Source organism: Eptatretus burgeri, chromosome 10 (genome assembly GCF_056783735.1).
Source record: "Eptatretus burgeri isolate ZD-2024b chromosome 10, Ebu_testis_v1, whole genome shotgun sequence".
NCBI classification, from domain to species: domain Eukaryota; kingdom Metazoa; phylum Chordata; class Myxini; order Myxiniformes; family Myxinidae; genus Eptatretus; species Eptatretus burgeri.
This window is the reverse complement of record NC_140970.1, coordinates 16,789,640-16,813,799: the sequence shown is the minus strand read 5'-3', so window position 1 is coordinate 16,813,799 and position 24,160 is coordinate 16,789,640. Positions and strand designations below refer to the sequence as shown.

General features: G+C 45.3%; 1 protein-coding gene across 4 annotated transcripts in view; it reads right to left on the bottom strand.

Annotated features, from left to right (window-relative positions):
• The window catches only part of LOC147017998 (testican-2-like), a 61,552-nt gene extending 38,095 nt beyond the window's left edge, over window positions 1–23,457 (bottom strand). The window contains exons 1-2 of one of the 4 annotated variants that reach the window (XM_085897155.1): window positions 23,284–23,457; window positions 17,236–17,281 (exon numbers count right to left, since the gene is read on the bottom strand). In XM_085897155.1, coding sequence (XP_085753281.1) covers window positions 17,236–17,281; window positions 23,284–23,394 — 157 coding nt within the window. In that variant the 5' untranslated portion in view covers window positions 23,395–23,457. Of the gene's footprint in view, window positions 1–17,235; window positions 17,282–17,629; window positions 17,653–18,445; window positions 18,470–23,283 lie in introns of those variants that run through there. The other 3 variants (XM_085897154.1, XM_085897156.1, XM_085897157.1) reach the window with 3 other exon arrangements.
• Window positions 23,458–24,160: the final 703 nt, after the last annotated feature.

Below are 24,160 nucleotides of genomic sequence, written 5' to 3'. Positions count from 1 at the left end.
ACACAGAGAGACAGAGACAGAGACAGAGACAGAGACAGAGACATAGACAGAGACAGAGAGAGAGACAGAGACAGAGACAGAGAGAGAGACAGAGAGAGAGAGAGAGAGAGAGAGAGAGAGAGAGAGAGAGAGAGAGAGAGAGAGAGAGAGAGAGAGAGAGAGAGAGAGAGAGAGAGAGAGAGAGAGAGAGAGAGAGAGAGAGAGAGAGAGAGAGAGAGAGAGAGAGAGAGAGAGAGAGAGAGAGAGAGAGAGAGAGAGAGAGAGAGAGAGAGAGAGAGAGAGAGAGAGAGAGAGAGAGAGAGAGAGAGAGAGAGAGAGAGAGAGAGAGAGAAAGAGAGAGAAAGAGAGAGAAAGAGAGAGAGAGAGAGAGAGAGAGAGAGAGAGAGAGAGGATTGAAAAATTGTAAGAGATGGGCAGTGCAATTGAATGAAAAGTGCTCGTTGGCCCATGTGGAGCCATCGTGCCGATCATGCAGATAAGCTTTTGCCCTTTGTGCTTGTGACTGTCCGTGGTGCTGAAATGGAGAAAAATACCAGAGACTGCCAAATGACTGAACGAAAATTTGGGAAGATTTTAAGACGAATGTACATTTCCACTTGATGGTGGCTTCATTAACTATCCATAACATTCTCTTCAATCGCTGATCTGTTTTCCTTTTTGATTTCCACTCCCCTTCACCTATTGTAGATATCTGGATCATATTAAAAAAAACCTCGTTCCCTCTGTCAGTCTGTTGAACTATCATCAGTTGTTATGGCACTCTTAATTGAATCTCGACTTCTGTCAAGAAAAAAAACATCTTTCATAATATAAACATCTTACGAAAAAAAAACAAAAAAAAATGACAAGCAATGTTATCAAGATGCAATGGAGTACTCATCATCGTGAAAGTGAGTGTCAATCTGTGTCAGCTTGAAAATTAAACAATGCATTTAATTAACTAAAAGCTGATTCATTAATTTTCTGTGCAGCCTGTGGCTGCTGATTTGTATCATTGCTGGGAGCAAGGCTGTGCTGCTGATACAGTGCCCTGCTGGTTAGGGCAGAGATTTAGAATTTGGCCATGGTGCCGACGAAAACTCAACAACTCTTTGCGAAGGGCACAGTGGGATCTATAAAGTCCCCCGAATGCCGGCAGATGGGATGCCTGCTTAACGGCCATCCGGCCATCCGAGGGATGGCACACACATTAATGAATCACCCTGCCTGTGAAACACCGGGATACAATTTATAGCTGGGTCAAGATGTTTTGGGAGTTGTGCCTTCACAAATGTTGCCTTCATGAAACACTAATATTCCATTATATTTTCAACCTACTACAATCAAGCTGCTCTAATGAGGCATGAGGGGCTAATGGCCGTACGGTTAGTCGCACCTTACTTCCCATGACAATTAACCTGGTCTTATAAACTTTGTGTTGAAAAAAATCCAATATCACTAACAGTTGTGTTGAAGCATTTGGTGAGTAAACACATTCATATCACACAAGGAGCATCTCAATATACCTATTGATCACAATGATTTCAATGTGCATCTATTTCCTGTGTGGTTTCCACTTAGTTCCTTTCATGATCAATTGGCTCCTCCTCAATGTCCATTCAATCACACTTTTCCTTATATTCTTTTAAAGTAGTAATTCACTTTTCATTAGTGTTGCTCTGAAGTTGTTGTTTACAAGCTTTATATCGTTCACAACTTAGCTTCTTACACAGTTGTACAGTCAATGAAGCACAGCAAAAGGCCATTCAACCCATCTCGCCTGTGCTAAATCCCAATGCAGTACTCTTGATACTTACATCAATGCTCCATTACCTGTGTGGCATGTGTTGGTGGTGGTGTCGGGAAGGATAGGAGTTGAGAGAGACAGGTAGAAGGAAGGTGATGGAGAAGTTGAATATGGAAGGCAAGGGAAGACAAGACATCTCGCTTCAGAATGTATAGGGGAACAAGTTTTTAATCCTATAATCTTTGAAATTATTTTTGGTGTGAGTGGGGGTATTGAGAGGGCAGTTTGGTTTGAGTTGAACCAACGCAGATGAAATATTCACATTTAAGACCCATAACAAGATTTTACTTTGTTTTGCATGCTGGTTGGATGATAAAAGCCTGAGCGGCAGGATAGCCCAGTTAGTAATGAACTTGTCAATGAGCTATCTCGGCTGGGTTCCATCCTTGATGTGGTCACACACGGTATGGAGAGAGGAGAGAGAGAGACAGAGAGAGAAAGACACAGAGAGACAGAGAAAGACACAGAGAGACAGAGACAGAGACAGAGACAGAGACAGAGACAGAGACAGAGACAGAGAGAGAGACAGAGACAGAGACAGAGAGAGAGAGAGAGAGAGAGAGAGAGAGAGAGAGAGAGAGAGAGAGAGAGAGAGAGAGACAGAGAGAAAGAGAGAGAGAGAGAGAGAGAGAGAGAGAGAGAGAGAGAGAGAGAGAGAGAGAGAGAGAGGGAGAGAGAGAGAGAGAGAGAGAGAGAGAGAGAGAGAGAGAGAGTGAGAGAGAGAGAGAGAGAGAGAGAGAGAGAGAGAGAGAGAGAGAGAGAGAGAGAGAAAGAGACAGAGAGAGAGATAGAGAGAGAGAGAAAGAGACAGAGAGAGGTATCCAGAAACACACCTTCAAATGGGAATGCAAATCTGGTTGTCTCATCTGCATTCAGATTTTTAACAAAAATTATCTCTCAGTATTTTTGAAGAGTAGACAATTGTGTACTGATCAACTGCTGGACCTCCAGTTTGTGGAAGTACTGGGGTGTGAATGTGGTACAGACATGATGGGGTAAATGTCCACTTCTTGTGACTATACTCTCTTGTATTGTACAATCTTGTATATCTTTGACGCAATTGTGGCTATATATAGGGAAAGCCATCCTTGATGATGCAATTTGTTTGGCTCATCAGTGGTCAATCGAAAACTCACTTCGGTGTAATATTATCAACTAGCAAATAAAACCGGTCCCTTTGCTGACGGGAATATTAAGAGAAGGCCCGGGGGGGGGGGGAGAGAACAGAGGGAGGGCAGAGTGAATTGGTGGAGGGGTACAGAGGGAGGGAGGAGAGAGGAGAGCGAAGGAGGGAGGAGTGAGAAAGGGGGGGGAGAGCAAGAAATGGGGGAGAGCGAGAAAGGGGCGGTGGGGAAGTGAGAAAGGGAGAGGGGTGGGGGAGCAAGAAAGGAGGGAGAGCGAGAAAGGGGGTGGGGGAGTGAAAAAAGGGAGGGGTGGGAGAGTGAGAAAGGGGGAAGAGGGAGAAAGGAGGGAGCTAGAAAGGGGGAGAGTGAGAAAGGGGGAGAGCACAAAAGGGGAAGGGTGAGAGAGGAGGGAGGGGAGAGAGAGAGGAGGGAGGGGAGGGAGAGAGGAGGGAGACAGGAGGGAGGAGAGGAGAGCGAGAGCGAGAGCGAGAGCGAGAGCGAGAGAGAGGAAGGAGAGAAGAGGGGGTGAAGAAGGGAAGAGTCAGGAAAAGAGGGGGGGGGTGAAGAAGGGAAGAGTGAGGAAAAGGGGGGGAGAGTGATGAAGGGGAGGGGGGAGGGAGAATCGGTTTGGTCCATCCATAAATCCATTCATCGATCCCTTCATCCATCCTTTCCCTCCACCTATGCTTTCCATAAATTGTTTCCCTCCATCCATCCATTCCCTCCATATATCCATCCCTTCTCTCAATCCTATTCATTTCTTCCCTCCATTCCTTTCTTCCATCCAACCATTAATAAGGAACGACACTGTGGGGCACAACACAGGCAGGTGATCATGCAGATGGGCAGTGCAGAGGGACAGTGTGGCTTGCATTGCAGCGAAATGGCTTAAGCACTCAAGCAAGCACTCCAATGAAATGGTTGATAAGGAACAGCAGGCTTGGCAAGCAATTAGCGATCACCTCCAGGAGATGCCCAACATGTTAAACTATGTCCGAATTGGACAAATGAACACTTTTTTTGTCAGTCGGAACTGCTGCTGTTTGACTGTGGAGCTTGAATATTGTAATTCAGCTTTGTTTCAGAGATACTAGAGGTTATGGCATGTGCACAAATGAAATAAAGAAACTAATGCTGGCATCTCCAGGCATTTATAAGCATTGCAATGTATCCAGCGATTCATAGGTATGATGATGAGGTATTCAATGATATCAGTGAGGAAAGTGAAAAAAAAAAAAACAACTTCATCATTAAGAAACCAATGTGGCTTGTTCCAAATCAAGGCATTGTTGAGCAGGCCAAAAAAATGGTGGCTTAAGACCCCAGTGAGGGAGAGCAGACTGACCAAAAATAAGCCTTGATAAAGGATAATTAAATAAGGTTGTTAATTATCTTCAAAAAGGGTGTTTAAATTAATCCATATGCCCAATTTTGACTAATGCATTCCCTTCGAGTTATCTTAGTATGCATGCAAAGTTTCAAGCCACTAGGTTTCATGGTATTGGAGTTATGGAAGAGACACACGTGCAAACACACACACACACACACACACACACACACACACACACACACACACACACACACACACACACACACACACACACACACACACACACACACACTGACATTCATTATTATGGAATTGTTTAAGATGGGAGGGAATACCACTAGATGCTTCATTCTGCTGATGAGGGATTCAATCCATTGTTTGGTCAATATAGTGACAGCAACATCACGAAAGCATTGAAGATTCCCATCGACTTCACGGAATATTGTTTCAAAATAAAGTTTGCAATATGTTTACACTGGGATATCAATTTTATTTCATGCAACAATACTGGAGTCAGTGAGAAAAGTGGTGCAATTATTAGAAACTGCACACGCACATTTAATTATTGTTAAACAAAATGAATGCAGAACAGAGGCATAATGAACAATGTGTTTTAACTGTCACTATTAAACAAAGCACATGCATTCTTTGAAGTCTCCTTGCAGTGAGGCAAAACTGATTGTGTTCATTGTAAGTCACTCCTAAGTGGTATGAAGTTGTTCTGAGATTGCTTTTTTAACAACAACAACATTTTCACATCACTACTCTGGTATTGCAATGTATTTGTCTCCCCCACCTCCCACATCCCACTCCATTCTGATTCTGATGTACGTACCATCTCTGCCATAGAGCATCAATGCTGCTGGAGGACTTTCTTGGCAAGAGTTATACTGTGTGGCTTGCCATTGCCTTCCGAGCAGGAGTTATGGCAGGAATTTGGAATTTGTTAATGGTGCTGACAATAGCTCACCTACTATTCACAAAGGATGCCATGGGATATTTAACATCCACCAACTAATGTTAGCAGAAGAGACGCCCAGTTTAACATCATCCATCCGAGGGATGGCACACACATTGATGAATCACCCAGTCTGTGAAACACCAAGATGACAGTTTATAGCTAAACCGAGATTTGAATCCAGGCTAGACAGCTCAGAGGCGAGTGTGCATACCTCTAAGCCATCCTGCCAGCCCCAATCCCACTCAATACCCATCTTATATCAGTACACTGCAAAGCCAACATGGAAATACCATCTTGTTCTCTCATCATCATCTTCATCAAACCCTGGGTTTAACCCTCGATAATGAGGAAACAATATCACCAATTAATTATTCTTTGTCAATAACAATGAATATAATTGAAGCCTCCACCTATAGGATAAGCAAGGCTTATACCTATTGAAGGGTTTGTTTCTACAATTAGTGCCCCCCAATTTTTAATGGCATCTCAGTTTCTTAAACCTCGAGGAGAACTAAACCATCATTTTGGTTTTTCTGTTTTTCCTTCCTTTTTTTTCTGCCAATTTCTAATGTGCATTTCAGATCCGGCTGGGACTTTCGGAATGAAATGTTCCAATAATGGCACAAAACGTTTGTGGATTGACATAATGTTTTGACCTTGACCTATTTTAAGGTTATGAGCGAATTATATATTTTAACATTTTCACCATAACTCAACTGCCTGGTGTTTTTTTTTTTTTTGTATACCTTGGTCGAGGCTCGTATGAGAGCAAACACACAACTCACAGCAAGGAGGCATGAGACAAGAGGGGCGGGAGTGGAAGGGACAAAACAGTGGGGAACAGACACATTAGGTGAATTGTGGAAGGGAGAGGGATGGGGATGGGACGGGGAACATGGCGAAGAGAAGATGGACATTTCAGGGACTTTCAGGAAGGACCTGCAGGTCAGGTCAGGTTCGATCTGTGACCTGCTACAGGTACCATGTAAACCTGTACTAACCTGTTCCATGGTCGGGTTGTCGGCGACTAAACCGTCTCCCCCACCAGGTTTTCTGGTGAGGAGGGTGTTTGGATATGGACACCCAGCAGGATTAAAAACAAAACCTGTCAAAGGGCGGAGGAGCTCCTTGTGAGCCAACGGCCATCCATATCTAGTGCCCAACTGTGTCTGTGGATGTCCTCCTGCAGTTGGGTCACTTCTTATTAGGAGGTTGGTGGCAGGATTTGCACTCCGGCCACCGTAAAACCCTTCATTCCGCAAAACGCAAAAACGCAAAAAAATCTGAAAACCCACTCCGTGGGAGTACCTCCTGTGCAGCTTCCCTTCGCAGGGCAGCTCACCGGATGATGGGATTGGGGCAAAGCCTTCGGGACCCCCAATCTTTGATAGGAGGGAAACCACAGGGTAACATCCCTGGGTCAGATTGCGGGAGAGTGTGTCGGAGTGGTGCTGAGGTGTCGTCCACCAGACGGCGGTCTCCTTGGGTTAACCTGAGGCGGTCCCTTCGGGTGGGTGCCTGGAATGTCCTATCCCTAAGAGAGGATGATCACCTGTCTCTGTTATAATCTGAGCTCAAGCGTTTGGACATCGGGATTGCAGCTCTCTCTGAGGTTCGGAGACCGGATTGCGGCGAGATAATGGTGGGTGGTTACACCTACTATTGGTCTGGTCGCTCTGATGGTTACCATACTCAAGGAGTTGCTGTAGCTGTGTCCAATAAGCTGACCCCAATGATAATTGAGGTAACACCGGTCAACGAGCGTATTATGAGATTAAGGATTCGTCACTCCTTAGGTGTCATTTCCCTGGTCTCTGTTTATGCTCCGACTGAGGCGAGTGATCTCACCGTGAAGGATGCATTCTACGCCACACTCGAGTCTGTGGTTGATCAGTGCCCCAGACGAGATACACTTCTAGTCTTGGGGGATTTCAATGCATCGACTGGAACTGATAGGGACGGTTATGAGGTGTGTGTTGGTCCCCATGGGTCAGGAACTATGAACCAGAATGGCACTAAGTTCCTTGACTTTGCAAGAAGTCATGGACTTAGGGTGGCTGGTTCATGGTTTCAGCGCCCACAAGCTCATCGCTGGACTTGGTATTCCAACGCTGGTGGTGTGGCAAAGGAGATTGACCATGTCCTCATTGACGGTCGTTGGAGGATGATCCAGAACTGCAGGGTCCACCGGAGTGCTCAGTTCCTCAATACTAACCACAGGCTTGTTGTAGCAACTCTAAAGCTGCACCTTAAATCCTGGAGAATGGTACCATCCCAGCCGAGGCTGGATGTTGCCAAGCTCAGGGATGAGAGAGTAGCTGAGGAGTTTGCGAACAGGCTAAGTGGACACTTGGGGGGTCTGGGTACTTTGGGGGGGTCCTGAAGAGTTGTGGAGCGCCTTCAAGACTACCGTCCTTGATGTTGCCGGTGGATGCCTTGGAGCTCACCGCAGGGCAAAGAAGAATTTTGTCTCTCAAGGGACACTGGATACCATTGACCAGAGTCGCAGGGCCAGGCTGAATGGCAGAGCTGAGCTGTTCAGGGAGCTGAGGCGTAAAACTGTACGTGCACTGAGGGTGGACAAGGAGGCCTATGTGCGAGGAATCTGTGAGGGGGTAGAGCATCACCTGTGGACAGGTGATTCTCGTCCCGCTTACAGGGGAATTCGCGCATTACGTTCATCCAAGCCCATCCCTTGGAGCACTACAGTTCGAGCAGAGAGTGGTAGGCTCTTGACAGAGGAGTCTGAAGTGAAGGCCCGCTGGGCCGGTTACTTTGAGCGGTTGTACCAGGCTGATCCCACAACTGTCGAGTTGGACGTCAAGGGTGTTACAATCCCTGTTGCTGACCCTCGAATCAACTGTGGTCCACCTACGCTTGTGGAAACACGGGCTGCGGTGAACCAGTTGAAACGGGGCAAAGCTCCAGGGATCTGTGGCATCCATGCCGAACTTCTCAAGGCTGGTGGAAATGCTGCACTCGTGTCGTTGCATGCAGTTTTGTGCTCTGCCTGGAACACAGGCATCATCCCAACTGACTGGAAGAGGGGCCTTGTTGTCCCTCTCTGGAAAGGGAAGGGTGATCGCCAAGACTGCAACAACTACTGAGGGGTGACGCTGCTCTCAGTGCCGGGCAAGGTCTTTGCTCGGATAATTCTCGATAGGGTTCGCCACCATCTGCTTGAGCACCAGCGTCCAGAGCAGTCAGGCTTTACACCAAAGAGGTCAATGATTGACCGTATCCTTGCACTTCGTGTCCTCACCGAACGCAGTCGAGAGTTTCGGCAGGGGCTGCTTGCTGCCTATGGTGATCTCTGTAAAGCGTTCGATTCAGTGAATCGGGATGTCCTCTGGAGGATTCTTGGTCTTCGTGGGGTGCCACCAAAACTGATCGATCTGATGTCTGAACTCTACTCTGGTACTGAGAGTGCTGTGAAGTGTGGTGGTACCACCTCTGACTTATTTCCAGTTGTTACTGGAGTTCGTCAGGGATGTGTACTTGCCCCCACACTTTTCAGCACTTGTATGGACTGGATTTTAGGGAGGATGTCGGAGAGATCAAGTTGCAGTGCGTCATTTGGGAATGTCAAGATCTCGGACCTTGACTTTGCAGATGATGCAGTCATCTTTGCGGAGACTTTAGACATCCTCTTGGGGGCCCTCGAGGTGCTGAATGAGGAGTCGGAGCCGTTGGGATTATGGGTTTTTTGGGTCAAAACTAAGATCCAGGCTTTCGGTGACATCTTGGATGCTGCTGTCCTGTCTGTGTCTGTTTGTGGTGAGGATGTTGAGGTCGTGGAGAGATTCACTTACCTTGGCAGTGATATTCATGTCTCTGCTGGCTGCGAGTCAGAGGTCAATAGACGTCTGGGTCGGGCCTGGGGAGTCATGGATTCACTGGATCATGGGGTGTGGCACTGCCGGTACCTGTGCGGGAGGACGAAAGTCCGAGTCTTCAGGTCCTTGGTACTTCCAGTCTTGCTCTATGGGTGCGAGACTTGGACTCTGACCAAGGATCTGAGATGGAGACTTAATTCCTTTGGTACCAGGTCTCTTCGGAGAATCCTTGGCTATCGCTGGTCGGATTTTGTGTCCAACGAGCGGTTGCTGAGAGAGACTCGGATGAGATTTGTTACCTGCATAGTCCGTGAGCATCAGTTGCGGCTGTATGGACATGTGGCTCGTTTTCCTGACTCTGATCCTGCTCACCAGATTCTCTCAGCGAGGGAGTCTCATGAGTGGAGGAGGCCAGTGGGTCTACCACGTGCCTCATGGTTGCAACAGGTTGACCATCATCTCAAGGAGATGGGGATTGGCCTGGCATCTGCCTGGGGGATGGCCAGACGGAGGCCCCTGGAGTACCGGCGGAAAGTGGACGCAGCGACGTGCTGTTCTGGCACATGCTCCCATACCTGACCTGACCTGACAGGAAGGAAAGCAGGAGAAATGAAGGAAGTGGGCTTGGGTGGATTATCGGGGGTAGAAAATGATCGAGGATTTGGATGGGGGAAGATAAGAGGTGGTGGTGAACAGCTGTTTTGAAAGCCTGGAGGGAAGAATGGGAAAGAATAGAGTGAGGAAGTTTATTCCAAAGGCGGGAAAAAAGAGGAATGAAAGAGTGAAGATGAGCAGTGATTCGTGATTTTGGTAGTTTTACCAGAAGGGGGTTGTTGGCGGACCTTGAGCGCCCTGTGGAAATGTGGTGGGGACAAATCGCAGAGAGAGCAGGGGGGGCAAGGCTGGAGAGGACTCGGTAGAAGACAGAAAGACCACCGACCAACCTGCGGTAATTGAGTGAGAGGCACAAAGACTCAGCTTCATTGCGGGAGATGCCGATGATCTTAAATGCCCTAGTTTCGACAGCGTGAAGCCGAGAAAGGTGGGAGGCAGGAGCACCAGCCCAGAGGGGAGAGCAGTACTCCATCAGGCTACAGACAAAAGCTTTGTAAGTGGTCAGGAGCTCAAGAGGGCCGAGGAAGGACTTAGCACGACGGAGGATTCCCAGTCGGCGACTGGCTTTTGAAGCGAGGTTGGAAATGTGACTTTCCCAGGAAAGGTCATGGCAGATAGTGAGACCTAGAAGCTTGAAAGAAAAGACTTCTTCCAGAGGATTGTTGAGAAAGTGGATGGGGGGGTTTTGTAAACGGTCCTTTCGAAGAGACATAGTGAGAGTGTGAGATTTGTCTGGATTGAAAGACATGTTCCACGTGTTGGACCAGTTTGTGATTTTATCCAGATCTGCAGTGAGCGAAGAAGCTGCTGCTTGCCGGTCTGAGGGATGACAGATGGTACGGCAGAGGGTGGAGTCGTCGGCATTTTTTCCGGCATCAGGATTTTCCAGAGAGTCCGATAGATCATTGATGAAAACCAGAAAAAGAACAGGGCCCAGAACGCTACCTTGAGGAACTCCACCCTGCACAGGAAGAGGGGATGAAAGAACTCCATTTAGGGCCACACGTTGACTGCGACAGGAGAGGAAGTCTGCGAGCCATGAGTGGAGATGGCCTTGAATACCATGGGAAGAGAGTTTGGTGAGTAGGGCAGGGTGCCAGACTGTGTCAAAAGCACGTGATATGTCCAGGGATACAGCTCGGATTTCCTGTCTGGCATTGAGGACCTCCATCCATTGATGGCAGAGCAGAAGCAGCATATCCAGGGTAGAGTGACCTGGTCTGAAACCAAATTGATGATTGGAAATCAAGCCATTGGAGAAGAGGAAGGATTTCATGTCTGAAGCGATGATGGATTCCATCACCTTGCTGATGATTGGGAGAAGGCTGATTGGTCTGTAGTTGCAGGGATCTGTTTTTGCACCTTTTTTATGCAGGGCAGTGATGTTAGCAGATTTCCAAGCAGATGGCAGATGACCTTGGGCAAATGAGAGGGTGAATAGAATAGAGAGAGGGTGGGCAAGAGCAGAAGAGCAGGCTTTGAGGACACGTGGGCTGATGCCGTCTGGACCGGTTGCAGAATCTGACTCGAGGTTTGAAAGCAAGCTCCCCACCTTGTCAGGAGAAAAGGATACAGAGTCCAGGGACAGTTGGGTGCGACTGGGTAAAGTGGGTAGAGATAGTGATGGGTTTAGGACACAAGATTTAGCTGCAAACACCGAGTTTAGACATTCAGCTTTATCACGTGTGGAATCAGCAGTGCGGCCATTTGAGGTAAGGGAGGGGATGGAGGGGGAACATACACCAGAAACAGATTTGATTAAACGCCACCAGGATTTTGAGGAGGGAGAGAGGTTTGAGAGTTCAGACTTGAGATGAGAAAGATGTTGTTTTCTGGCTCTCCTGAGGGTAGATACACACTTGTTCCGAGCTTTGTGGAAAGAACTGAGTTTGCCCTCAGTTGGGTTTGCTTTCCATGAGGCAAAGGCAAGTTGTTTCAGGACAACTGCCTCGCCACATGCTTCAGTAAACCAAGGGCGGGAGGAAGGGTAAAACAACTGAACACGAGAGGGGATAAATCTGTGCATGAGGGAGAGCAAGTTTCTTTGAAAGAATTCCCAGGATGAGTTGATGTTTGAGAAAGTAGTGATAGGAGACCAGTCTGTAGGTTTGATGGCTGCTCGGAGACCCTGCCAGTCGGCTTGAGTGAAAGGCCAGACTCGACGGCGGTGAGGTGGTTCTCTGATAACAGCCAGAGAGATGTCCACTTTGACAAGGACGTGGTCAGAAGAACCAATTGGAGCGAAGGAAGAGCAGCAAATATTGTCAGGGAAATTTGTCAAAATCAGATCCAGAAGAGATGGAGTACCATTGGTTGAGATCTGGGTCGGGAAGTTGACCGATTGAGTCAGTCCCAATGAGTCGCAGAAAGCTTTTTCTGAGGTGCCATGACAGGTGAGAGAGGTACCCACACCTAGACAACTGGCGTGATGACAATTGAAGTCACCACATAAGAGGAAGAGAGAGTTTGGATGAGAAGAGAGAAGATGGTCCATGTTTTCGGAGAGTGAGGTGTAGATGGAGTCATCACTGTTCGGTGGACGGTACAGTACACATATAAACATGAGGTGGGAGTGGAGGGGAAGCCGAAGCCAGAGGTATTCCTGGGGATGTGGGGGAGTGAGAGCAGTGCATGGAGAGTGAGGAATAGAGTCTTTGATGAAGAGAGCAACACCTCCACCAGGACGAGGCTCAGGTCTGTCATACCGTAAGAGGGAGTAACCAGGGAGAGATACTTGGGAGTCAGACACGTCTTGGGAGAGGAAAGTTTCTGTTAGGCAGATAATGTCTGGTTTGTCAGTGGCAACTTGTATGGAAAGATCTGAAAGGTTTGAGCGAAGGCCCGGATATTTGAGGTCCACACTTTTAATGAAGAGGAAGGGGAGGAGGCTTTGGGTGCAGGAGGTGGAGGGGGAGGGGGAGGGTAGGACAAGGGATGAGGGGGGCAGGTAAGGAGGGTTGCTGAAGGAGTGTGGGGTATTGCAGAATAGCGAGGGGAGGGGGCCGAATGAGGAGGAGAAAAGGCTCTGTGGTGCTGGGGGAGAGGGGGACAAGAGACAAGGAAGAAGGCAGTTGAGGATTTGAGGAGGTGGAGTGAAGAGATGGAGGTGAGAGGGCAGTGGAGGGAGGCAGGTTGGTGGATGAGAGGGGGGCAACTTTGAGAAGGAAGAGTGAGGGGGATGAAAGGTGGGAGAAAGGTGAGGGGGGAATTTTTGAGAGAGGTGAGAGGGAAGCTTGGAGGGAGAAAAGTGGGATGGTTGCTTTGAGAGTGAGAGTGAGGGGTGAGGGGGGTGAGTTGGCACTGAAGTTGGAAAAAAAGAATGGTTGATGGAAAGCGAGCATCCATGGCAAACTGTGGTTTTTAAAAGTTTTAGGTCAGAGATGCGATTTAACACAATTCTTGATGGATGCAATGAAGGCGAATTCAGAGAATGGAGAGAAGAAGCACTGTAATAGTTGGATTTTTTAGGCAAGGAATGAAGGAGAGGTCAAAATGAGAGCAGTCTGTTAAAATAGCAGAAGAGTAGTGCATTGTGAAACAGTAAAGAGTACCACATGTGTGAGAGAGGAAGATGAAGCATTATAAGATCGTTTTTGTTGTTAAAAATAATGTATGAGAGAGTTCAACAGATTAGGTCATGGAAGTGTAGAAAAAAAATCGAGGAAGAAGACGAGGAGGAAGTTAAGAGGAAGAAGAAGAAGCAGAATCGGGAGAAGGTGAGCGTGTTGTTGTTGTTGTTGGGTATATATATATATATATATATATATATATATATATATATATATATATATATATATATATATATATATATATATATATATATATATTTGTTGTTGTTGTTAATATTAATGTATGAGAGAGTTCAACAGATTAGGTCATGGAAGTGTAAAAAAAAAAAAAAAAAAAAAAAAAAAAAAAAAGTCGAGGAAGAAGACGAGGAGGAAGTTAAGAGGAAGAAGAAGAAGCAGAATCGGGAGAAGGTGAGCGTGTTGTTGTAGGGTATTTTATTTTATTTTTTTTGAGATAAGAAAGAGAATAGTTGGGAGAATGGGGGATGTTTGGAAAGTGGGGAGGATCAAAATTGAAGGTAATGGGGAGGATAGAAATTGAAGGTAATGGGGAGAAAAAACAAAGAAACAAAAAAAAAAAACGATCGAACACCGAGTGGAACCGGTAGGCCTAAAGCCTAGGCCTAGGCCTCAAGCACCAGGTAAGAACGTCGACAAAAATACTCACAAAATAGCACGATTTTTGAAACAAAACCGAACTAGCAACACACAGTAACATGTAGGTGAGAAAATTAAACAGTTAAAACGGGACAAATAACAACCGGAAACTTAGCTTTGAGAACGTCAGCAGGGAGCCCCGAAGGAGACCTCTCGCTGCTCCAAAACCGGAACCGGAAGTGTTGGCTTCGCAGTTAGGGCAGTGGCTTGGGATCCTAGGATCCTGAGTTCGAGCCCTGTTGGCTACGGATTTAACACCAGGGGGTTGACTCAGCCTGTCATCCTTCTGAGGTTGGTGAAATGAGTTCCAGTATACTGGTAATAGGAGCACTGCATCAGCGGCATAGCTGCACCCCTAACTAATGATGCAACCAGCAGCCAAACAGGCTGCACACAATGGGAACCATAACTCAACGAAGGTTTGTCAGATCAGAACGAAAGCGCCCTTTCTAGATCACCGAGGCCTCAGAGCAAGGCACATTTACTCTTAATTTACATAATACCCCTCTGGGTTAAATGTCAAGGTCAAGGTCAAATGGTGGTTGAAAAAAAAAAATGCATTTTTTGTCATCGCTCAATTTTGTCATTGCAGAACCTTAAAGACCACTTGGCATTCCAAGACGTTCTTGCATCATAATAGTGTAACTGCACTGAAGTTGTGCACTTGATATTTGTTTCTTGCCCTTGACCTACTTTTTTGGATTGTGACCTCATTAACAAAAAACACATTTTTGATCATAACTTGAATTATTTTCCTCCAATTTTCATGATGTTGAGTTTTATGGAGAGCTTGTTGATGGGGACACTTTAAAAAAATTTTTTACATTCTATCTCTAAATGTTGAAGGTCAAGGCCATATGGTGCTCCAAAAATAACATGGGCATCATTGGGGAGGGTTCCCATTAGCGATCGCTTTGTGATCACAGATATCTGATTTCTTGTTGATGTGTTAAACCGAACTTTGTAAACAAATTAGTTTTACAGTTGCTGTCAAAAAAATTATTTCTAAAATGCAAGGTATTCAAAGGATTTATAACATTTCCATTAAATGCAACTACGTTATATATCAGATAATGTATTTCAATCTCCATTTTCTTTCATCACGTGAATATACCTAAGTGTTCCATTTGCAAAATGACTGTCTCTGCTCAATGACACGGTGATGCAAATCTGAAAGGAGACATTATGCTTGCAAATTGAATCCATGAAACAAGTGGTATTAAGAAGTACCACAGATCGACAAGCAGTTTGGTGATTTCCAAGGTCTACGAGCTCAATTTTGATATCTCAGCAGTGGGGCTAAACACGTATGACAAAAATGCACAAGTGTAAGAAAAATACTCAGATGGACAGTTGGCAATTCTCTCTAAAAAAGAGTGCCTTTGTTGATCAAACACGTTTTTATACAGTCGGTGTTCAGCCTAGTGACAATAGGCTCTTCGATACTGAATTTAGGACAAACCCATGCAGTCATAAACATTTGGTGAGAAACTATTTCCAAATTACGAATTAGCAATGCACCACAGTGAACTGGAAAGCTTTGAATGGAGCTGCTGAATGCCTTGGTTTGTTTTGTGCTCCAATTTGAGCACTGAGCACATCGTTCATGATGCTGTGATAACCTACAAAAAAATCCCAAAATACTGTGTTGATTTATACATTGCCAACTAATGTCTGTACAAAATCCCAAAGTTCAAGTCACAAAATCACAGATGTCTGCTAATGTCCTTGTTTTGCATATTATAGTACAAGCTCATCGGTGAGTCCAAGACAAAGATAATGAGAAAATGTACATTCTTAGGGGTAATGGGTAATGTGCATTCTTGGGGTCTTAGGGGGGTAATGTGCATTCATTGGGAATCAATATAAACATTGACAAGCCTCTGTTCTTTTGTAGCAGAGGTCACAAACCTCTGTTCTAAAGATTGAAAATGGATGCGAAACGACTTCTAGCCATGACAAGGAAAAACAAAAAAGAGCAATCAGAGATTGCAGACCCTCGCCAGGACTTGTTTTGTGTGGTGTATTTTGTGTGGCAAATAAATGGAAGGATGTACTAAATTAAAGGTCGTTGATTGCAAATGAAAAGTCTAAGTGGTCGAGTTGTAAATGTATAAAGGTTAATGTCTGAAAAGTTGTAAATGTCAATGGTCTGAAAAGGTCTAAATGGGTGTAAAGGGTCGAAATGGTTTGAAGTGTTCAAAGGGTCTTAAAACATCGAAGGGGTCAAAAGGGTGCCATTTTAGGTGATCTAAAGGGTCGGAATTGTCTGAAGGGGTCTGAAGGGTCTTAAAATATCTGAAGGTCAAAGGGGTCTACAGGGTATTAAAAGGTCTGAAAGGTGTGAAGGTCTAAAGGTCTAAAGGGTAGAAAGAATTTTAAGGGTCTTCGGGGTTCTAACAGGTCAATCTCAATGGTCTTAGGGGTCTGTGGATACTAAAGGGTCTTAGGGTTCCAAAGCGTCTTAGGGTTCTTCAGGGTTAAATGGAGGTATATAGGGTCCACAGTGTCTTAAGTGTGTTATGGCTCTAAGGAGTCTTAAAGGTTTTAAAGGGTCTTAGGACTCCAAAGGGTCTATGGGGTCTTAGGGGTCAAAAAGGGTCTTAGAGGTCTGAAGAGTCTTTGGGGTCTAAAGCATCTTATGGTTCTTAAAGGGTCTTAGGGCTCTGAAAAGGGTGTTAGAGGTCTGAAGGGTATTAGGGGTAATTGTTTTTGGGGTAATTAGTGGTAAAAAGTATATTAGGGGTAATTAGGGGAGACCAATCAAATTTTTCAGATACCTAAGCAGGTCTTAATGGGTCTTTGGGTTGTAAAAAGTATAAAGTGTCTTCGGGGTCTAAGGGTTCTAAAGTGTCTACTGTAATTAATACACATACTCATGGTCTGTGCTGACAAACAAACAACCAAACAGGTCCAAATGCAAGACCCTCTCCTATGGCGAGGGTGATAATGACATTTGAGCCAATGGTCCCATGTTTCATGTGCATAAATTATTTTAATCTTCTTTCTTTGAATATATTTCCATCTTTAATTCAGGTTCAATTTGTTTAACCACCAATCATATCGTTATGCATACAAGGACATTGTGTTTTGACTAATTTTGCCTCACTTAACATTTCTCATATAATTTACTCGATGAAGCAGTATTCCCATCAAGTAGGAAAATTGTTTTTCAATCGTGACCATGAACGTCATCGGACTCATAGCATTGTGGAATCTCCGTAACTTTCTGTACGCAGTACGACATAAAAACTACACTAGACCTACGCATTCACATTACGACTCGGAACTAGAACCTTGGACTTGTCTAAACTTAACCACAACTTCTTAAACGAAATCTGTCTTTTTGAAACCCACCTCCATTTGATGCCTTCATTTCCCAGTTTCTGTACGAATCATCTTGCTGAAAAGATGACGAACAAGCAAGTCAAACAGTACATACAAGATCCCCCTCCAACTTCACCAGTCATGTTTCAAACTTTCTCTTTGTACAAGGCATGATGATTGCAAATATTATAAGAACCTTTTTGTAATGTTAAAATCGAGATAAGTTTCCACAGAAACTCATTTGTCTTACAATTCATTTTACTTTTTCCTCCATACTGGCCTCCTCCTAAGATCCATTAACTAATCAAATGTCTTTTTTTATTCCCTCTGCCCCATTGACTGAAACCCCTTCCATCCCTATGTCTGCTTTACTCAATGCATCTCTTAGTGACATGAAACAGCAAAGAACAACTCATTGACCCACCTCAGCCTCCTGGGAGTCATCAATATGAGAGCGATGGAGGAGTGGGGGCAGGTGGGGGGGAAGGGGAGGAAAGAAGAGGAAAGAAGAGGAAAGAAGAGGAAAGAAGAGGAAAGAAGAGGAAAGAAGAGGAAAGAAGAGGAAAGAAGAGGAAAGAAGAGGAAAGAAGAAGAAAGAGAAAGAAAAAGAGAAAGAGAAAGAGAAAGATACAGAGAGAGATACAGAGAGAGAGAGATACAGAGAGAGAGAGATACAGAGAGAGAGATATACAGAGAGAGAGATATACAGAGAGAGAGATATACAGAGAGAGAGATATACAGAGAGAGAGATATACAGAGAGAGAGATACAGAGAGAGAGATACAGAGAGAGAGAGATACAGAGAGAGAGAGATACAGAGAGAGAGATACAGAGAGAGAGATACAGAGAGAGAGATACAGAGAGAGAGATACAGAGAGAGAGATACAGAGAGAGAGATACAGAGAGAGAGATACAGAGAGAGAGATACAGAGATAGAGATACAGAGAGAGAGATAGAGATACAGAGATAGAGATAGAGATACAGAGATAGAGATAGAGATAGAGATAGAGATAGAGATAGAGATAGAGATAGAGATAGAGATAGAGATAGAGATAGAGATAGAGATAGAGATAGAGATAGAGATAGAGATAGAGATAGAGATAGAGATAGAGATAGAGATAGAGATAGAGATAGAGATAGAGATAGAGATAGAGATAGAGATAGAGATAGAGATAGAGATAGAGATAGAGAGAGAGAAACATGGTAGTGAGAAGATTTAAAGGCAAACTGGAATCGCACACCTTCACAAGCAAATGCAATAAGTCTCTCTCCCCCTCCCCAAACACCTTGATCCCTGTAAAATGAAAAGGCAGAAAGTGAGAAACCAGAGCAATGTTTATCTGTTTTTCTCTGAAAGGAGCTGTAGAAAAGTATCTTTTGGCTAAGTCTTGTCTGGATTTGCTTCAGTATAAAATCTCACCAGGCCAAACCCATAATTTTTTTGACCAAATTTGACCCGTGACCCCTATGCGTTTGAAAGGAAGACACTGCAACAATATATGCCTGTTTCTTCTGTCGGGTGTGTGGCAGGGTATCATTGTGCCAGGTGTTGTTCACATTACTTAAAAAGAAAAGGCTTGGCATGTCAGAAACCTGAATTTTGCGACCAGTTTTGACCTTTGATCCCTGTAAAATGGAAAAGAAACTACCAGACGCAGTTTACCAAATTTACTCCGCAGGGCGTGGTAAGATATAATTTTGACAACTATTGTCTGACTCAGTTGAAATACAAAGGCACAGCAAGCCAAAAGTCCTTAATTTTGAGACCAATTTTGATCTTTGACCCCTGTATAATGTCAAAAACTAATGTAGTCCGTAATATATACAGAGCGTTTAAAAGCAAACAGTGCAGTAGAAATTTAACACGTCTTGTGCAAAAATACAAGTCTTTCAGGGAAAAGTATTTATTGTCTTTTACAACAGACACATCACAGGAAACAGAAAATTTCATTTTGAAAATTATTGAACAGTTGCAGCAAACTTAATTGCAAGACCAACAAACACATGAAGCATAAGTATTTCGGTCAGTGCACTGTTACTTTTGAAATGCCCAGTACAAGGAAGGAACTTCAATGCAGGAGGAAGTCATAATTTTGTGACCAACTTTGACCCATGACCCTATTAGGCCCATCAAGCTTATGCATTCATGCCGACATCTTAGTACTCCCCCATCCCCACTACATTCAGATACCAAACAGCAATCATGTCGACATCTTAGTACTCCCCCATCCTCACTACATTCAGATATCTAACAGCAATCATGCCGACATATTCGTACTCCCCCATCCCCACTACATTCAGATACCAAACAGCAATCATGCCGACATATTAGTACTCCCCCATCCCCACTACATCCAGATATCTAACAAACTTAATTTTAAAACAATGCACTGACTACTGCCACTACTCTTGCAGGGAGACCATTCCATGCATTCACCACTCTGAGTGAAAGACCAGTGCCTTCTGACCATCCAAACTCTCCTCTTCAACTGTGACCCATTGTCCTATAAGTAATGGTTCTCCAGATCCCAAAAGGGGGTGTTTAAAATCACCTTTGTACCAAATTTCGTCTCAGCTGATTCAAAGACAACGGAAAAGCAAGGCAAAATGTGTGATTTTAATTTTTTTAGTGTTTCACCTTTGGCCTTTTAAAATCAGAATGGGGTGTCTGAATTGAAGAAAAAAAAAGTCACCAGAGTATATCGGACCGAGGTGCCTCTCTAGCAAATTTGAAGAGGATTGTTTCAAAAATGAAGGAATGGTGTGTGATTGTAATTGATGGAAAAGAAAGAAAGACACCAAAAAATAATGTCTCCCCTCCTTATAGGAGGAGACACTTACCAACAGGAGAAATGGATTGACCTGTTGCTGGATCCTGATGTTAGGCAACTGAAGTTCAAATTCCATATACAGCACCTCATGTGTTTGTCCATTGTCGACTCATGTCCTTGTAATTCACATCACGAGTACAAACCGTTATCTTTCTAATGCTTTTGTGCTGCATGTGCTCAATGTCCAAGCTCATCCGATCCAATGCGTCATCCTCCGTGTTACAAAGCGTTGATTCTGCCAAAAGCAGTTTCAACGGCAGGGTCAACCTGGGCAGTTTGCCATCTCTCTACCTGCAGCAGTCAGGGCAATCATTTTGGAATTGGAATTCGTTCAGGGTGCTGATGATGGCTTGTCTACTTTTTGTGAAGAACATTGCAGGATCTCTCTCGTGTCCACCAACTAATACCGGCAGATGGTATTCCAATTTAACGTCCATCCAAGTTTAATATCCACACACATTGATGAATCACCCTTCCTGTGAAACAGCAGGGCCGAGCGAGATTCAAACACTGTCAAGACAGGTTTGATGCGAGTGTAAATATCTCTAAGCCATCCTGTCCTCCATGAACCTCACATCAAGGAAGATAAATCATGAAGTTTTTTTTTTTCCTGCTGATAAGGGGTAATCCGTCCTCTCATCGAAAACAGCAGCTGTTAATTGAAATTGGAAAGCGATTGCACTGATGCCCCCCCAAACATTGCAGCGAAAGCTTTTTTGGACTTGTGCGGAGGATACCAGCAAAGCAAGTTGCACAAGTGTACCCCTCAACGATTGAGGAGTTCGTGTTAATTTGTGAATAATTGGGAAGAGAAAATTGTGCCTCAAAATCTCGCCATTCCTGCAAGATTTACACGTTCGAACAATGCAAATTTGAGATGACATGAAACGCATTCAAATTGCACTATGAACAAAAAGAAATGTGATACAAATTGTTTTGACTGATCAAATTTTGCAGAATCTTCCTCAGTCGTACTTGGGCTGGCAGGATAGCTTCGAGGAGCATGAATCTCCATTTTGAATCTCCAATCCAGTCCATGGTTTCATCAATGCTGTTCGAATTGCGAGACAGCGATAAACTGCCACCTTGGTGTTTTGCATGCAGGCTGGTGCGTCGATGTGTGTGCCATCCATCCCTTGGCACGTCGTTAAGCTGGAGGACCCGATCCTGTCTGCCAGCACCGGTCATTGGTGGACGTTAAAGATCTCTTGGTGTCTTTCACAAAGAAAAGGCGAGCTATCTCTCGCACGCTGAAAAATTACAAATTCCTGCTCCAACTCACTGATGAGAAGACAGCGGCAAGCCACCCAACGTAAGTAACCCTTGCCAAGAGACTGCTTTGGCAGCGCCGACGCTCTGTGAAGAGTATGGTACGTCGATGATGATGATGAGTACAAATCCGCTCATCGAGATTGTACATGTACCCTAAGCTGGGTAATCAGGAAGATATTTTTACTTTCACATACAACAGAAAACAGTTGCATTCACCCATGGGTAGATTAACTCAGGATATAGCATTTAAATCTGGGTCCTCTGCATGAAGCCAAATTGCTCAGGGGAGGGGGAGAGGGAGATAAGAGAGCGAGACAAAACCCAAGAAGCATTTTCTCTATAAATATTTTATAAAGCTTAGTCCATTGAAACGAGGTGAAGGCTTTTAACAATAAGCTATTTCGACGACGATGGCAGTGTGTGTGTGTGTGTGTGCACTGTACGCACCTCAAGCACTCCGCACAATCCCTGCATTGCAATTAAACGATTAAAGGACGCAGAGGGCCATGAACTGTCATGGGGATTAACAAACCAACAAATAAATAAATAAATAAATAAATAAAACGAGGAGTGGCCCGTTTGAGGCCATCGAGGAAACACGATGACGTCATGACAAAACTGTGTCCCAACTCCCAAAGAGTGTAATCCCACGGATAAATGTCTGGAATACCGTGGAAATGGATGTAAATTGCCATGATCATCCTGGGATTACACAGTGTATACAATTGTGTACAAGCAAAGCACTGACAGTGTTATCAATGTACAAATTGTCACATTCTGATGGAAATAAGAATTCAGATCAAAAACTAATAAAGTTAATTTCCCTTTGGGTGTGCTGGTGAGTTTTTAACGGCCGAGGCGGTGTGGTGTGTGCTGTTTCGCTTTTACAACCACTGCGCCCTTTTTATAAATCTCCGCGGGAATCCGTGGTGGATCCACGAGAATGCGACAACCATGTTACAAGCACATCATGTTTGTGCACACCCCAAACCCCAACCTCTCGTATTTAACCCTTAACCCACCTCGTGGCACACCCCAAACCCACACCTCTTGTATTTAACCCTTAACCCACCTCGTGGCACACCCCAAACCCCAACCTCTCGTATTTAACCCTTAACCCACCTCACAGCACATCCCAAACCCACACCTCTGGCACACCCCAAAACCCACACTCTCGTATTTAACCCAGAACTCCCCCTCGTGTCGCACACCGAACCCGCCTCGCTTAACACACCTCAACTCACCTACTCCCCTTGTGTCACAAACTGAACTTCCCCTTGTGTCACACACTGAACCCACCTTGTTACACACACTTCACCTCAACAACTCGCCTCGTGTGACATACTGAACTCCCCCTCGTGTCGCACACCGAACCCGCCTTGCTACGCACACCTCACCTCACCCACGCCCCTCATGACATACAGAACTCCCCCCTCGTGTCGCACACCGAACCCGCCTTGCTACGCACACCTCACCTCACCCACGCCCCTCATGACATACAGAACTCCCCTCGTGTCGCACACCGAACCCGCCTTGCTACGCACACCTCACCTCAACCACTCCCCTCTTGTCACATATATGACTCCCCCTCGTGTCGCACACCGAACCCGCCTTGCTACGCACACCTCACCTCACCCACGCCCCTCATGACAGACAACTCCCCCTCGTGTCGCACACCACGCATCCCGCGTCTCACGTCGTGTTGTATCGCCGTCGAGGGAGGCGGACGTGCCGCAGCACCGAGACGAGAGCACCACGATGACACCAATCACGGCTATATGAGCCATCTCCATGGACACCGTCACGACACGTCGCTCCTTGAGCATTAATATAACAACAAACATCACATCTCACCCCTTCGATCGTTTTAACCAATTAATTTTCCTTCAATAACACGAACAATCCATTTAACATCACCTTCCCGAGGCACGTGAAGCGTGTCTAGTTATCGCCTGACATTTCGCTTTGTCGCTTACATCGTGGAATCTTCTCAGGCCGTAGCTCCGGCGCGTCGAAAGGGAAGAAGCATCGCTGCCTCTCAGGACGCAGACAACCAGAGACACGGCCAGCGTCTGTACGAGGGCCATGGCGAGAGACGAGCGAGAGGAGGTGCGACGAGATGCAGCAGAGATGCCCCTCTTGCCCGCCTTCCTCCACGCCCCTCACACTCACAGCCCTCCCTTCTTCAGCTTCAAAAAAACCCCCACACACGATCGGGGTTTTGACGTTAAAAAACTATTTCGCTTTTATCGCTTCATCTCCATATCCCGTTTCTCTCTGTTAATGCGAAACTTAACTCGATTCATCTCATGTTGTCCGTTCGCAGAGTTTTGTGCTTTATTTTATCAAATAATTCCAACACATCGGTCAAATGTTCGTTCATTTAACGATTTCGGAGTGCGCGTTTGGGGAGTGCGCGTTTGGGGTGTGCGCGTTTGGGGAGTGCGCGTTTTGGGAGTGCGCGTTTTGGGAGTGCGCGTTTGGGGAGTGCGCGTTTGGGGAGTGCACGTTTGGGGAGTGCACGTTTGGGGAGTGCACGTTTGGGGAGTGCACGTTTGGGGAGTGCACGTTTGGGGAGTGCACGTTTGGGGAGTGCACGTTTGGGGAGTGCACGTTTGGGGAGTGCACGTTTGGGGAGTGCATTTGCAATGATTTCGGAGTGCATGTTTTGGGAGTGCATGTTTGGTGAATGCATGTTTTGGGAGTGCATGTTTCAGGAGTGCATTTGCAACGATTTAGGAGTGCATGTTTTGGGAGTGCATTTGCAACGATTTAGGAGTGCATGTTTTGGGAGTGCATGTTTGGTGAATGCATGTTTAGGGAGAGCATGTTTCAGGAGTGCATGTTTCAGGA